Consider the following 17,646-nt stretch of genomic DNA (forward strand, 5'->3'; position numbering starts at 1 on the left):
ATGTGGTGTGCTGACCCATGACTAATCTGTAAACATGCTGCAATGTCATTCACTGTCACTCAGTGGTTTCCCTTCACTGTGGCTTCAACTGCTGCAATGTTCTGTGGAGTCACAACTCGTTGTGCGGGTCATTCCATGTCAAGTCACCCAGGCCTTGACACCAGCCATGTCAGATTTTGATGAAACTTGGTACAATTACTTCTTTTATCATCCAGAAAGCTCTTGTAAAATGTTTTTGGTCTATCTCTTATAGTTTTTTTTAATAAATTTTTAAAGTTTTTAGATTTGGCGTTGTTTCAGCAGTCGGAAATCGTAACTTAAACGTGTCCTCACAACTAAAAAAAATTGTATATTAAAGAATACTCAAGATATCAGGAATAAGTTTGTGTATTATATCTAAATGTTAAAAAAAATTACCAAAGATATATTAAAATCTTCCAAATGAAAAAAAATTTACAAGGTTTTTATTTTTTTTTTTTTAGCTAACGGATGTTTAGTTTTACAAAAACTGCAATATCTAGAGTCTCAGACCTGATAGAAAGCTCAAATTTGTTTTAAAATACTCTTAATTGTATAGGCTATTAGATAAAAGAAAAATTATGTTGGCTTTGTAACCTGTTTAATAGTTATATAATTTTTAAAATAATATTAATTATATTTTAAAAATAAAAAGTACCAAGTGACTTGGACACCGAAAATAAGTTTTTGTCTTCTTGGAGTAACAATGTACGCTTGGATTTTGTTTTGTTACTCCTGTGTTTTGAAGTAAAAAATTATTACAGTGTTAAATAGTGCTTGGATAGTATTTTATTAAGATTATTCGAATTTTCAGTAAGTACTGTGACTTAGTTTACAGAGATTCTTTTCCAATATCCTATAAAAGTAACCAGAACAGTAATCAGACCAAAAGTGAAATCAGTATGTTAGATATTCAAACCTGTAGCGTAGGGTTATTTAAAAAAATCTGACTGTTTCCAAACAACCTACACACCTTCAAAAAAGTTACAACTGATATCTGAATTGAGTGAGGAAGAAAAAGATTTGATCCACTTATGATCTGGAATTAATCTGTGTGAATTTAAGAATATATGTTCACACCACAACTATTACTTTTTAAATGTTTTTGAAAAGTATCAAACAACGTGTGTAGACACACTATAAAAAACACAAAAAGCCCATCAAAAAATCGTTGAGAAGTGTAGGCTTAGATCTTCCTAAACAATTACTGACAAAAAAATATTAGCATAAAACCTGGACAAAAGCTTTGATCAAAATGCCGTAACTTTTGTGAGGAAAAATTAAGAGTTGAAGTCAATGAAAGTGAAACAGATGATGACATCAGGTTTAACACCGATAAAGCTTCATGGCTTGTCGGAACAAAGTAAAGGGTCTTATTTTAAAAGGAAGGTTAGCAGTATTGAAAAGACTGCAAAAAAAGGCGGTTTCAAAAGCATTAAAATATGATGCACCATGTTCTGATGATGACGAAGAAGATACAAGTATGGTTGAGAAAGCAAAGGATTTTGATGTAATGATTTCTCTTATGAAAGAGAAGATTTCATCTGTTGGGAGATCTAGAAAAATCCAGATTCTGACCTTCGCTCCAGATTCTTGGAGTCAAAATAAAGTGATGAAAGAATTTAATGTAAGTGAGTACATGGTGCGACAAGCTAGAAAGCTAAAATCTGAAAAGGGTATTTTGGAAACTCCTGGTCCAAAAAAGGTAAAACTCTTTCTGAAAATACATTAAGACTTGTAACAGATTTTTATGAAAAGGATGAAAGTTCCAGAGTGCTACCTGGAACAAAAGACAAAGTAAGTGTTCAAAAAAATGTGTAGATGCAAAAAAGACTCATTTTGTGTAACTTGAGAGAACTCTATTATTCTTTCAAATGGAAGAATCCCAAGGTAGAAGTAGGATTTTCAAAATTTTGTTTCTTGAGACCTAAATGGTGTATCCTTGCTGGTGCTGCAGGCACACACACTGTATGTGCATGCAGTATCCACCAGAATGTTAAACTATTACTGGATGCTGTGAAAATTGAAGAATCTTATAAAGACCTAATTAAAATGCTAGTGTGCAACACGGAAAACCAAAACTGCGTGCTACATCATTGTGACAGCTGTCCTGCAAATACTGCACTAACTGAGTACTTAACTGAAAAACTAAGTGAAGATTATGATTTAGATGAAGAAATTGTAATCAGTCAGTGGGTTAACACAGACAGGGCAGAAATGATCAAACAGAATAGCAAAATCCCAATCAGCAGCCTTTAAAAAATTGAAAGAAGACCCACCACCCAAAACAGCAATTATTGTGATGGATTTCAGTGAAAATTATTCCTTTGTTATACAAAATGAGATCCAAAGTTACCACTGGAATAGAGGTGGTTGTACTCTACACCCAGTTGGAGTTTTTCTAAGAAATGAGGAAAACAATGTTTTTGTTTCCAACCACTGTTTTATTAGTGATGACCAAGAACATGACACTGGTTTTGTTAACTTTATACAAAAAGAAATTACAAAGTGGCTGTCATTACATCATACTGACATTGACTCAGTTCACTACTTTATAGATGGTTGTGCTGGGCAGTACAAAAACAGAAACAGTTTTAAAAATTTGACTGAACACTTGAGAGACTTTAATTTGAAGGCCCAACACTCTTTTTTTTTTTTTTTTTTTTTTTTTTTTTTTGCAACAAGTCATGGGAAGTCAATTTGTGATGGCCTAGGAGGAACTATTAAAAGAATTTTAAGGAAAGCCAGTCTACAGCTTTCAGACAAAGAACAAATAATGACAGCAATCGATGTGTACAAGTTTTGTGAAAAAAATATTGAAAACATTCATTTTCACTTTATTGACAAAAAAGAAGCTGATTTGCTACGGTTAAAACTAGGAAAACGTTTTTCAGCAACCCGAACCATTCCTGGAACAAGAAGTTTTCATAACTTCAAACCACTTCCAACAAACAACCTTGAAATTAGAAGGACTACAGATAGTGTAAAACCCTCCTTAGTCTTTTCTTTCCATTCTTCTTCTGATTGGGTTCGTGTTGAACCATCCATAAATAGCTATGTGGCTGCAAATTATGATGGTAACTGGTATATTCGACTGATAAAAACAATATTCAATGATGAAGAAGATGCAGAAATTCTATTTCTACATCCTTCAGGACCAGCTGCATCATTTTATTGGCCTGAAAGAGAAGATTCTTGCATAGTGCCTTTGGAGCACATAGTCTGTGTAGTAGACGCACCTCAATCAAGCGGCACTGGAAGAATGTATTACTTCAAAAAAGACTGTACCAAAAGAACTGAAAGCTCTTGGATGAAGTGGAAAAACAGTTTGAATCAGCATTAATGTTTATTAAAAAGACAAAATTACTCAAAAAATTCAATGTTTCAAGCAATCAGTTGGGTTATACATAAGTGTCGTAAGTACGCTATCTTTGTACATAATTCTAATGTAATCTATTATAATTAATAAACATGATAAAAAGCCATTATTATTTTTGTTTTATCAAGTAGCCTATATGTTTAAGAGTAAATTAAAACAAATTTGAGCATTCTATCAAGTCAGAGACTCTAGATATTGCAATTCTTATAAAACAAAACATCCGTTAAAAAAAAATATTTTTTTCATAGAAAATATTAATATATTTTAATAGTATCATTTTTATCTTCAAATATGTATAATAAATAAACTTGCTGCAAAAATTCGTGATGTTATCTAAAAGAGTTTTTAAGATAAGCAATTTTAAAGTTTTGAATACAAATTAAATTTACCATTTCCGAAGGTTCGGGAACTGCAAAACATAAAAACTTTAATAATTTATTAAAAAAAACTGTAAGAGATACAGCAAAAAAAAATTTCAGGTGTTGTCAGGATGGTATTAGAACCATTTGAGCCAAATTTCATGAAAATCTAAGGAGGTGGGTGTAAAATTTATTTTTTATTGGGTGATTTGATATGGAATGACCCGTGCCTGACCTGGACGAGGAGCATCTTCCACTATAGTCACACCATTTGCAAATTTCCTACTCCATTCGTAGACTTGCTGCTGTGAAAAACATGCATCACCGAACTGAACCTTCATTCGTCGATGAATTTCAATAGGTTTCACACCTTCACTACACAAAAACCGAATAACAGAACACTGTTCTTCCCTGGTGCAAGTCGCAAGTGGGGCAGCCATCTTTATACTGATAATGCGATGGTCCATTCTGCACACTGTTTGTAGCCCGCTTACCAACTTACAGGATAACGGCGCAAAATTTCGATTTGTTATTACACATTTAAGGTTTTCATTTGACTCACCCTCGTACATTAACAGAAATTTTTTGTGTTGATAAATGTAGTTAGTGATATTGACTCAGTGATAAGAACAGTCTCTACAGTTGATATTTTTCTGAATTTGTGGTAAAATTAGAAGAGAGATACATGAGAAGGATGGAGAACTGGCCATATGATCACTTTATGCGAGTGTTACTCTGTGATCTTAGTTATTCTGAAGGAACATTGAAGTAGTTCTAATTGTTGTGCTGGAACAATTAGGATACTGTTTGAGCGGAGATCTTTTCTGCGATTTGACACATCATTATTTCCAAAATAATCCATCAATGAACTCAAAAAAATTTTATGTTTAACAGTCTTTAATTTGCATCATTTATCAGATGGGGCCTTGTTGTTGGAAGTGACAGTCCAGTCAGTATTTTAGATTTTTATGATATTTGTTCACTCAATTTCATTTCCATAAAATTATATTTTAAAGAGTGTGGTGGTGGAGTATATATGTTTACATGTGTATTTGACTTTCTGTGTTTTCAACATCCTTTCATAATTTGTTGTCAGGAGTGTGAGAGCAAAAGCTATTACTGTGATGAACAGTATTGCAAAAGTTGGAAAACTGACTCCCGACCTGGAAAGAAGCATTAAATGCTGCCGCAGTCTTAATGAAATTGAACATTTTGTAAGTACTAATACTAATATTTGCTTTCCTCATCTTGTTTATACCGCACAGAGAGCATAATCTACAAACTATTTGCACTAAAGCTGCTTTGTCACAAGAAATTCACAGTAAAATTATGAAATGGAGATGCTCTAAATAGATGGACTTGATGGAAACGGTATGATATATGGAGGGCAAAACCATTGCTAGAAGCAAGCACTAATGAAATACAGCAGAGAGTCCCACATGACTAGAAAAGAGCACAAATCACTCTTGTTTGCAAAAATGGTAAAAAATGTGTGCACATAATTATAGAACTATATTGGTGGTGCCTGTCTTTTATAACTTCATAGAGCATATTCTAAACTCGAACATTACTTTGCTGGAGGAAAGGATGCTGCTGTGAAAGAATCGACACAGATTCAGAAAAAATTGCTCATATGAAATAAAGCTTTCTTTCTTTCACACAATATATTGTGTAAAAGGTAAATACAAATGAACAGGTAGGTTGTTTCTTCCTAGATTCCTGAAAGGCTTGCATCACTATATTGCATCATCATCATAATCACAGTTACGCAATTGGCTCATTCAATTTCTGACCGTAGATCCCTGTACGTTGTACTCAGTGGCAGATGTTCAAACCAAGAATGGAAGCAGTGTAAGATACATTCAAAGGAAGCAGAATAAGACCTCTAGAGTTCTCAGTATACATAAGCAGTTTACCAGATAGGATAACACTATCAAATTATTCATTGATGATGCTCTTGTTTACAAAAAACTATTGTTGTTTGTTAATGATAAGGAAGTGCAAAACGACTTGAACAAAATTTTTACTTGGTGTAATGAATGGCAGCACTCTTTCAATGAGGATAAATGCAATAACAAAGAGAGATAACCTAATAGTATCAGAATACAACATTAGTGATGAACATCCTGGAGCACATTACATTTTGTGACTATTTAGGAGTAGTACTAAGAAGTGCTGTCAAATGGGATGAATGCACAATATACTTAATACCTGGGGCAAATGAAAGACATATAATTTTTGGAAGGGGTAGTGTGTCTTTAAAAAATATCACATACGAGACACTAGTACGACTAGTCCTTATAGTATTGCTCCAGCTTGTAGAGTCGTTATCAAGTATCACAGTAGTAGATACTGAAAGAATGTAGAGACACACTTCTAGGATTGTAATGGTTCAGTATAGCCCACATGAAAGTGTAACAGGGATGCTTGGGGAACGTTTATGGAAACCTTTGAAAGGAAGAAGTTGTTATCCTCAATATAAGCCCTGTTGGATAAGTATAGAGAACCGCTATTCACAGAAGACTGTTACAGTTCTTCAGCCACAATTATATATCTTATACATAGATCATGAGAATAAGGTAAGAGAGATGTGGGAGCTTTTATGGTGATCTTCAGTCAGAAGACTGGTTGAACTTCAAGGTTCCTCTGGACAGTCAGTCTTTCCCTCATTCATTGCATTGACACACCCCTACCATGCACAGTATAGTGGCTTAGAGAGAGAAAGAAATTGCGCGTGCACCCACCCACCCACACCTACACACACACACACACACACACACACACACACACACACACCTGCATCATCTGCAAAAACTTTCAGATTACAATTGATGTTGACTGCCTGGTCTTTAGTATAAAACAGTAATGCTCTGGTGCACAGCTAAAGTTATTGTTACATTTGTTGATAAGTCTCAATCCAAGGCAACATGCTGCATCCCATCTTCCAAGGAATCCTCAGCCCAGTCTCAAATTTCATTTGATAGTCTACATGATTCTACTTTTGAAAAGAAGTGTAGATGTTCTGAGTCAAATGCTTTCAGAAGTCAAGAAGTACTGCATCTGACTGACTGTGTTGATTGGTGGCTCTCCAGAAGTTATATTACAAAAGTGTTAGTCCAGTTTCAGATGATCAATGTTTTTGGAGTCCATACTGATTGCCATGGAAGAGCTCATTCTGTTCAAAATATGTCATTAGGTTTTGATGATGATGATGATGATGGCGCGGTAATAGTCACAATCGTATAAGTACGTGGTAGCATGTAACATTCCACCAGTGCAGACGGTATTTGCTTCCTGATACATTACCTGTGTTAAACTGGACCGTTTACCAATTGCGGAAAAGGTCGATATCTTGTTGATGTATGGCTATTGTGATCAAGATGCTCAACGGGCATGTGCTATGTATGCTGCTCTGTATGCTGGAATGACACCATCCAAGTGTCCGGATCCTTCGCTGGATAGTTATGTTATGTAAGGAAATAGGAAGTGTTCAGCCACATGTGAAATGTCAACCATGACCTGCAACAAATGATGATGCCCAAGTAGGTGTTTTAGCTGCTGTCGCGGCTAATCCGTACATCAATAGCAGACGAATTGTGCGAGAATCGGTAATCTCACAAACGTCGGTGTTGAGAATGCTACATCAACATCGATTGCACCCGTACCATATTTCTGTGCACCAGGAATTGTATGGCGACGACTTTGAACGTCGTGTACAGTTCTGCCACTGGGCACAATAAAAATTACGGGACGATGACAGATTTTTTGCACATGTTCTGTTTAGTGACGGAGCATCATTCACCAACAACGGTAATGTAACCGGCATATAATGCACTATTGGGCAACGGAAAATCCACGATGGCTGCGACAGGGATTGGAAGTAATGTTGGACTTCTGGGGTGGGATCACTATGGCAGAGTTTATAAGTGGAGTCAGACAGTTAGCAGAGGCCTTCTGCCAGGTAATCAGTGTGATTCAGAATGACAGTGGTGGAACCTTTGCCTTGGAGGTAGGACAAATAGGTCAGGATCTGTTTTGAGGTTGTGAATGGCTGCCCTTTCTTCTACTCAAAGGTGGCCAGAGCAGCCATCTGTGACACAGTGACAGGGAAGTGACTGATTCTGTGAAATTTTACGAGTTCCTAACCAGGCACAAATTATATAGTTTCACCTGTGTGCTTTGGTAGTTTAGCTTCTAGAATTTCTGCATGTTAATTTAATATTTAATAGTCACAGTCCTCACTTTTTTGTTTGTGTCCAAAAGTAAACCGATCCCTAATCAGGAGAGAATTATTTAGTCTCAACTGCATGTTAATCTAATGTATTAGACACAGTTCTTGTGTTTTTGTCAGTGTCTGCTTTAGAGTTCTGTAGTGCTTGTCCATAGTCCTTTGTTTGCCTTTATAGTGTAGTTTTCCACAGTCTTTAATATGGATAGGAACTGTGATTGCTGTGTGTGGATGGTAGCTGAGTTGGTGATGGCTCTGGTTACACAGCTGAAGGTTGCAGGGGTTGGGCATCAATGTTGTGGGACAGCTGTGGGGATTCAGCAGACATTCAGCACGACTCACACGCCCACCGATTGGTCCACACTGTGGTGACCAGCCCAGTTGCTGCTCGCACTAAGGTTGACCCCTCACCCGTGGTCGAGTGGGAGGTTGCCTCGGGGAGTGGCAGGCGGCAAAAGACTTTCCAGGAGGCCGAACATAAGGTGTCCCCAGTTAGTCTGACAAACAGGTTCCAGGTACTGTCCGGTGCTGTCTGTGGATGACACTATGCCTCAGCCAAAGACAGTTGCTTGTCCTGTTTGAGAGGAAACCTCTCAGCCTGCAAGATCCAGGCTATTACAGAGGGTGGGATTATTCTTATTTGGGAGCTCCAATGTTACGCGTGTTATGCGGCCTCTTATGGACATGGCTGCCTAGGAGGGGAAGAAAGCCAATGAGCACTCCATGTGCATACTAGGCCAAGTCATTCCAGACGAGTCCTTCTGGATGCCGCAAAAAGCATAGGTTGCAGTCAACTGCAGGTGGTGGCTCATATTGGTACCAATGATGTGTGTCGCTTTGGATCGGATGAGACTTTCTCTGGTTTTAAGTAGCCATCAGAAGTGGTAAAAGCTGCAAAGACTGCTTGTCTTGTTTGCGAGATGAAACCAGAGCTCACCAGTTGCAGCATAGTCGACAGTACTGATTGTGGGCCTCTGTTACAGAGCCAAGTGGAGTGTCTCAATCAGAAGCTCAAACAATTCTGAGAGTGTGTAGGCTGCAGATTCCTCGACTTGGTCTATGGGGTAATGGGGTTTCAGATTCTGTTAAAAAGGTCAGGAGTCCATAACTCAAAAGAGGCAGCTACACGTGTAGCAGGGGCTATTTGGCGTGGACTGAGAGTTTTTTTTTTTTTGTTAGAGTGTCTTGGGGAAACACAAAAAGGGCTTCAGTCTCAAAGGGTTCAGGTCGAACACATAACACATAACATAGATGTAGGAATCATCAGTACAACAGTTGTAAATTGTTGTAGCTGTGTTGGGAAAATACCAGAGCTTAAAGTTCTAATAGAAAGCACTCATGCTCAAATCTTTATAGACTCTGAAAACTGGCTAAAGTCAGAGATAAGTTCAGATGAACCTTTTGTGAAGAATGTAAAGGTGTTAACAAAGGATAAGCTAAACGCAGTTGGCAGTGACGTGTTGGTAGCTTCATCCCCATCGACACGCAAGCCACCAAAGTGGTGTCAACTTGAAAGACTCACACCAAGCGAACGGTCTACCTGACAGGAGGACCTAGCCACACGGCATTTCCATTTTTCAACCCCTCCACAACTGTGGACCTTGCTGTGGTGGGATAGGCTGTGTGTCTCAACAATACAGATACCTCTACTGTAGATGCTACCGTATAAATGTACATATACAGGGTGTTACAAAAAGGTACGGCCAAACTTTCAGGAAACATTCCTCACACACAAAGAAAGAAAATATGTTATGTGACATGTGTCCGGAAACACTTACTTTCCATGTTAGAGCTCATTTTATTACTTCTCTTCAAATCACATTAATCATGGAATGGAAACACACAGCAACATAATGTACCAGCGTGACTTCAAACACTTTGTTACAGGAAATGTTCAAATGGTCCTCCGTTAGCGAGGATACATGCATCCACCCTCCGTCGCATGGAATCCCTGATGCGCTGATGCAGCCCTGGAGAATGGCGTATTGTATCACAGCCGTCCACAATACGAGCACAAAGAGTCTCTACATTTGGTACTGGGGTTGCGTAGACAAGAGCTTTCAAATGCCTCCATGCGGATTCTCGTCAGCCCACACATGTTGATTGTGAAAATTTACAATTTGATCACGTTGGAATGAAGCCTCATCCGTAAAGAGAGCATTTGCACTGAAATGAGGATTGACACATTGTTGGATGAACCATTCGCAGAAGTGTACCCTTGGAGGCCAATCAGCTGCTGATAGTGCCTGCACACGCTGTACATGGTACGGAAGCAACTGGTTCTCCCGTAGCACTCTCCATTCAGTGACGTGGTCAACGTTACCTTGTACAGCAGCAACTTCTCTGATGCTGACATTAGGGTTATCATCAGCTGCACGAAGAATTGCCTCGTCCATTACAGGTGTCCTCGTCGTTCTAGGTCTTCCGCAGTAGCGAGTCATAGGCTGAAATGTTCTGTGCTCCCTAAGACGCCGATCAATTGCTTCGAACGCCTTCCTGTCGGGACACCTTCGTTCTGGAAATCTGTCTCGATACAAACGTACCGCGCCAAGGCTATTGCCCTGTGCTAATCCATACATCAAATGGGCATCTGCCAACTCCGCATTTGCAAACATTGCACTGTCTACAAATCCACGTTCGTGATGAACACTAACCTGTTGATGCTACGTACTGATGTGCTTGATGCTAGTACTGTAGAGCAATGAGTCACTTGTCAACACAAGCACCGAAGTCAACATTACCTTCCTTCAATTGGGCCAACTGGCAGTGAATAGAGGAAGTACAGTACATACTGACAAAACTAAAATGAGCTCTAACATGGAAATCAAGCATTTCCAGACACATGTTCACATAACATCTTTTCTTTATTTGTGTGTGAGGAATGTGTCCTGAAAGTTTGGCCGTACCTTTTTGTAACACCCTGTATAAATTATGTCATTGTATTATTACATGAGTTTTACAAAATATTGTCATTGGCATATGCAAAAAAGTATTATGTATAAGGTATTGCAGTGATGGGCAAATGCCCTAAACTGCTGTGGTGAAAAAAACTGTTAGAAACAGCGTACATCAAACAATTGATTATCTATATTTCATACTTACTATTTCTACAAGCAGCAGAGCACCTAATGTATAGGACAGTCTAACCTGTGGTTCCTGAAGAGGGGTGGCAGCCTTTTCAGTACTTGCAGCAGCACCACCAGTCTGATTCACTGACTGATCGCACTTTGTGACATTATCCAGAATGGGTTTGCAGTGTTGGTATTGTGAAAGGCTAAAAGTGAGGTGTAACTGTAGCTGCTATATTTCCTGAGCATGGGCGTCTCTACTGTGTGATTAAATGACGATGACCATCTTGAGCAAAATATTCTGGAGGTAAAACAATCCCATATTTAGAACTGTTGTTGAAGATAGTTCAGGAGAATGTCATTAGAAAGTCAGGCATTCCATGGGTCAGAGCATGGAATGTAAGAATCTTTAAGAGTAGGTAGACTAGAGAATTTGAAAATATGAATGGCTGGGTTGAAGTTAGATTACAGTGGAAATTAGTGAAGATTAGTGGCAGGGGAAACAGGACTTCTGACCAGGTGAGTGCAGACTTATGAACACAGAAGCAAATATTGATAATACAAGTGTAGGTTTAATAAAGAATAAGAAAATAGTAATGTCAGTGAACTGTTGTAAGTAACATAGTGAACACATTATCATTGCCAGCATAGTTAGAAAGCCAAGACCCACCACAGTAGAACAAGTATATGGTTACTAGCTCTACAGATGACGTGAATATTTTAAATATATAAATAAATTAAATTAGTCAGCTTATTAAGACAAACGAAAATTTAATTGTGACAGGGGAAAGGTATTCAAATTTGGAAAAAGGAAGAGACAGAAAAATGGTAAGGGAACATGAACTGTGGGACAGGTATGAAAGGGGAATCCTACTGGTAGCATTTTGCATAGAGCACAATTTAATCATTGCAAATACTTGGTTCGAGAATCATGATGTAAAGTTGTACACATGGATGTGACCAGAAGACACTGTAAGGTTTGATGAATAAGATCAGCTAATGGCAACAGAGAGATTTCAATTTCAAAACCAGGTATTAAACTGTTAAACATATCAGTGCCAAGTATGTACCCTGACCAAAATTTGATGCTGATTAAAACTAAGAAAATTGCAGAAAATAGGGAATCTCTGAATAAGTTGTAGCAACCAAGATGTGCTGTGGAATTCAGAATTGGCATTCGGTAGTTACTGACTGCAGTAGGAGTCAGGACACAACAATAAAAGATGAATACATAGCTTTGAGAGATGGAGTAATAGAGGTAGCAGGGGAACAATTTGGCAAAAAGTCCAATAAAATCCTCGGATAACTCCTGAGATCATCATCATTTAAGACTGATTATGCCTTTCAGCATTCAGTCTGGAGCATAGCCCTCTTATAAAATTCCTCCATGATTCCCTATTCACTGCTAACATTAGTGCCTCTTCTGATGTTAAACCTATTACTTCAAAATCATTCTTAACCGAATCCAGGTACCTTTCCCTTGGTCTGCCCTGACTCCTCCTACCCTCTACTGCTGAACCCATGAGTCTCTTGGGTAACCTTGCTTCTCCCATGCATGTAACATGACCCCACCATCTAAGCCTGTTCGCCCTGACTGCTACATCTATAGAGTTCGTTCCCAGTTTTTCTTTGATTTCCTCATTATGGACACCCTCCTGCCATTGTTCCCATCTACTAGTACCTGCAATCATCCTAGCTACTTTCATATCCGTAACCTAAACCTTGTTGATAAGGTAACCTGAATCAACCAAGCTTTCGCTCCCATACAACAAAGTTGGTTGAAAGATTGAACGGTGCACAGATAACTTAGTCTTGGTACTGACTTCCTTTTTGCAGAAGAGAGTAGATCGTAGCTGAGTGCTCACTGCATTAGCTTTGCTACACCTCGCTTCCAGTTCTTTCACTATGTTGCCATCCTGTGAGAATATGCATCCTAAGTACTTGAAACCGTCCACCTGTTCTAACTTTGTTCCTCCTATGTGGCACTCAATCCGTTTATATTTCTTTCCCACTGACATTACTTCCGTTTTGGAGATGCTAATCTTCATACCATAGTCCTTACATTTCCGATCTAGCTCTGAAATATTACTTTGCAAACTTTCAATCGAATCTGCCATCACAACTAAGTCATCCGCATATGCAAGACTGCTTATTTTGTGTTCACATATCTTAATCTCACCCAGCTAGTCTATTGTTTTCAACATATGATCCATAAATAATATGAACAACAGTGGAGACAGCTTGCAGCCTTGTCTTACCCCTGAAACTACTCTGAACCATGAACTCAATTTACCGTCAACTCTAACTGCTGCCTGACTATCCATGTAAAGACCTTTAATTGCTTGCAAAAGTTCGCCTCCTATTCCATAATCTTGTAGAACAGACAATAACTTCCTCCTAGGAACCCGGTCATATGCCTTTTCTAGATCTATAAAGCATAGATACAATTCCCTGTTCCACTCATAACACTTCTCCATTATTTGCCGTAAGCTATGGATCTGGCCCTGACAACCTCTAAGAGGTCTAAACCCACACTGATTTTCATCCAATTGGTCCTCAACTAATACTCGCACTTTGCTTTCAACAATATCTGAGAAGATTTTACCCACAATGCTGATTAAAGAGATACATATCTAATTGTTACAATATTTTCTGTTTCCATGTTTAAAGATTGGTGTGATTACTGCTTTTGTCCAGCCTGATGTTACCTGTCCCGACTCCCAGACCATTTCAGTTATCCTGTGTAGCCATTTAAGACCTGACATTCCACTGTATTTGATGAGTTCCGACTTAATTTCATCCACCCCAGCTGCTTTATTGCACTGCAATCTATTGACCATTTTCTCCACTTCCTCAAATGTGATCCTATTTCCATCATCGTTCCTATCCCATTCTACCTCGAAATCTGAAACATTACTGATCGTATTTTCATCTACATTGAGCAACTCTTCAAAATATTCCCTCCATCTGCCCAAGGAATCCACAGGATTCACCAGCAGTTTTCCTGACCTGTCCAAAATACTTGTCATTTCCTTCTTACCTCCCTTTCGAAGACTGCTAATTACACTCCAGAATGGATTTCCAGCAGCTTGACCCATAGTCTCCAACCTGTTTCCAAAGTCTTCCCACGATTTCTTCTTGGATGCTGCAATTATCTGTTTGGCTTTGTTTCTTTCTTCAACATAACTTTCTCTGTCCACCTGAGTTCTAGTCTTTTTCCTTTTACAGGCTGCCATGACTGTGTCATTCCACCAAGCTGTTTGCTTCATCCTACTTTTACACACTACTGTTCCAAGACATTCTTTAGCCACTTCTAGTACTGTGTCCCTGTACCTTGTCCATTACTTTTCCAATGACTGTCATTGACTACATTCAACTAACTGGTACCTTTCTGAGATCGCTGTTACGTACTTGTGCCTGATTTCCTTATCCTGAAGTTTCTCCAGTCATATCCTCCTACATATGGACCAGACCTCCTGCACTTTCGGCCTCACAATCCCAATTTCACTGTAGATTAAATAATGATCAGTGTCATCAAAGAATCCCCTGAATACACGTGTGTCCCTCACCGCCTTCCTGAATTCCTGATCTGTTATTATATAGTCAATGACAGATCTGGTTCCCCTGCCTTCACAAGTATACCGGTGAATGTTCTTATGTTTAAAAAAGGAGTTTGTGATTACTAAGCCCATACTGGTACAGAAATCCAAGAGTTGTTTCCCATTCCTGTTGGCCTCCATATCCTCTCCAAATTTACCCATAAGCTTTTCATACCCTTCTGTTCGATTTCCAATCCTGGCATTAAAATCACCCATGAGCAGAACACTGTCCTTGTCCTTTACTCTAACAACTACATCACTGAGTGCCTCATAAAAATTATCCATCTTATCTTGATCTGTCCCTTCACAATGCGAATATACTGACACATTCCTAATTTTCTTGCTAGACACTGTCAAATCTATCCACATCAGTCGCTCGTTTACATACCTCATTGCAACTATGCTGGGTTCCATTTCTTTCCTGATGTAAAGCCCTACACCCCATTGTGCTATTCCTGCTTTGACTCCTGAGAGGTAGACCTTGTATTCTCCCACTTCCTCTTCTTTCTCACCCCTTACCTGAACGTCACTAACAGCTAAAACGTCCAGCCCCATCTTACTTGCAGCCTCTGCCAGCTCTACCTTCTTCCCAGAGTAGCCCCCATTGATATTAATAGCTCCCCATCTCATTACCATTTGTTTGCCAAGTCGTATCTTAGGAGTCCCTGGTTTGTCAGTTAGAGGTGGGACTCCGTCACCTCCAAAGGTCCGAGGCATTTTGCTCTGATTGTTGCCAGCATCATATTTAAAGTACCAGGGAAGCAGGTTGCTAGCCTTACTTGCCCCGAGTCCCGTTGAGTTTTAGCCCTAACGGTTGAGGGACTAACCGGTGGATTTGGTAGTCTTTGCCGTGTGAGCACAAAGGTGACCACGACTCAGAATATGTCCGAGATGCCCAGCCTTATTCCAAAAGTAACTGGTATCCCGACTGTCGGGACCAGTTACATGGCCACTCATACGTTGCCCGTGGTTCATGACCTAGGACATGACTACAGGAACCCACACCATGAACCACATACCATATTTAATTCAGAAAGGGAGAAAAAATAAAAAAAAGTAGCAAGAGAAACCTACAAATGGGATGAAGATGTGCAAGAATAAGATTGACAGGAAGTGCAAAATGGCAAAGCGAAAACGAAGCAATGGAAAAACCAGGTTGGAATGTAACAATATCATGAAATGAATATAATAGAGGGAAACGTTCCACGTGGGAAAAATATATTTAAAAAGAAAGATGATGAGACTTACCAAACAAAAGCGCTGGCAGGTCGATACACACACAAACAAACACAAACATACACACAAAATCTAGCTTTCGCAACCAATGGTTGCCTCGTCAGGAAAGAGGGAAGGAGAGGGAAAGACAAAAGGATTTGGGTTTTAAGGGAGAGGGTAAGGAGTCATTCCAATCCCGGGAGCGGAAAGACTTACCTTAGGGGGAAAAAAGGACAGGTATACACTCGCACACACACACATATCCATCCTCATATACACAGACACAAGCAGACATTTGTAAAGGCAAAGAGTTTGGGCAGAGATGTCAGTCGGGGCGGATGTACAAAGGCAAAGATGATGTTGAAAGACAGGTGAGGTATGAGCGGCGGCAAATTGAAATTAGAAATTAGCGGAGATTGAGGCCTGGCAGATAGCGAGAAGAGAGGATATGCTGAAGGGCAAGTTCCCATCTCCGGAGTTCTGACAGGTTGGTGTTAGTGGGAAGTATCCAGATAACCCGGACGGTGTAACACTGTGCCAAGATGTGCTGGCCGTGCACCAAGGCATGTTTAGCCACAGGGTGATCCTCATTACCAACAAACACTGTCTGCCTGTGTCCATTCATGCGAATGGACAGTTTGTTGCTGGTCATTCCCACATAGAACGCTTCACAGTGTAGGCAGGTCAGTTGGTAAATCACGTGGGTGCTTTCACACGTGGCTCTGCCTTTGATCGTGTACACCTTCCGGGTTACAGGACTGGAATAGGTGGTGGTGGGAGGGTGCATGGGACAGGTTTTACACCGGGGGCGGTTACAGGGGTAGGAGCCAGAGGGTAGGGAAGGTGGTCTGGGGATTTCATAGGGATGAACTAAAAGGTTGCGAAGGTTAGGTGGACGGCGGAAAGACACTCTTGGTGGAGTGGGGAGGATTTCATGAAGGATGGATCTCATTTCGGGGCAGGATTTGAGGAAGTCGTATCCCTGCTGGAGAGCCACATTCAGAATCTGATCCAGTCCCGGAAAGTATCCTGTCACAAGTGGGGCACTTTTGGGGTTCTTCTGTGGAAGGTTCCGGGTTTGAGGAGATGAGGAAGTGGCTCTGGTTATTTGCTTGTGTACCAGGTCGGGAGGGTAGTTACGGGATGCAAAAGCTGTTTTCAGGTTGTTGGTGTAGTGGTTCAAGAATTCCGGACTGGAGCAGATTCGTTTGCCACGAAGACCTAGGCTGTAGGGAAGGGACCGTTTGATGTGGAATGGGTGGCAGCTGTCATAATGGAGGTACTGTTGCTTGTTGGTGGGTTTGATGTGGACGGACGTGTGAAGCTGGCCATTGGACAGGTGGAGGTCAACGTCAAGGAAAGTGGCATGGGATTTGGAGTAGGACCAGGTGAATCTGATGGAACCAAAGGAGTTGAGGTTGGAGAGGAAATTCTGGAGTTCTTCTTCACTGTGAGTCCAGATCATGAAAATGTCATCAATAAATCTGTACCAAACTTCGGGTTGGCAGGCCTGGGTAACCAAGAAGGCTTCCTCTAAGCGACCCATGAATAGGTTGGCATACGAGGGGGCCATCCTGGTACCCATGGCTGTTCCCTTTAATTGTTGGTATGTCTGGCCTTCAAAAGTGAAGAAGTTGTGGGTCAGGATGAAGCTGGCTAAGGTAATGAGGAAAGAGGTTTTAGGTAGGGCGGCAGGTGATCGGCGTGAAAGGAAGTGCTCCATCGCAGCGAGGCCCTGGACATGCGGAATATTTGTGTATAAGGAAGTGGCATCAATGGT

General features: G+C 40.0%; 1 protein-coding gene across 2 annotated transcripts in view; it reads left to right on the forward strand.

Annotated features, from left to right (window-relative positions):
* The window catches only part of LOC126191369 (S1 RNA-binding domain-containing protein 1), a 263,508-nt gene that overhangs the window by 112,294 nt on the left and 133,568 nt on the right, over positions 1-17,646 (forward strand). For both annotated transcript variants that reach the window (XM_049932214.1, XM_049932215.1), the window contains one exon: positions 4,853-4,970. In XM_049932214.1, coding sequence (XP_049788171.1) covers positions 4,853-4,970 — 118 coding nt within the window. The remainder of the gene's footprint in view (positions 1-4,852; positions 4,971-17,646) is intronic.

The sequence above is a fragment of the Schistocerca cancellata genome, chromosome 6, assembly GCF_023864275.1.
Source record: "Schistocerca cancellata isolate TAMUIC-IGC-003103 chromosome 6, iqSchCanc2.1, whole genome shotgun sequence".
Classification (NCBI taxonomy): domain Eukaryota; kingdom Metazoa; phylum Arthropoda; class Insecta; order Orthoptera; family Acrididae; genus Schistocerca; species Schistocerca cancellata.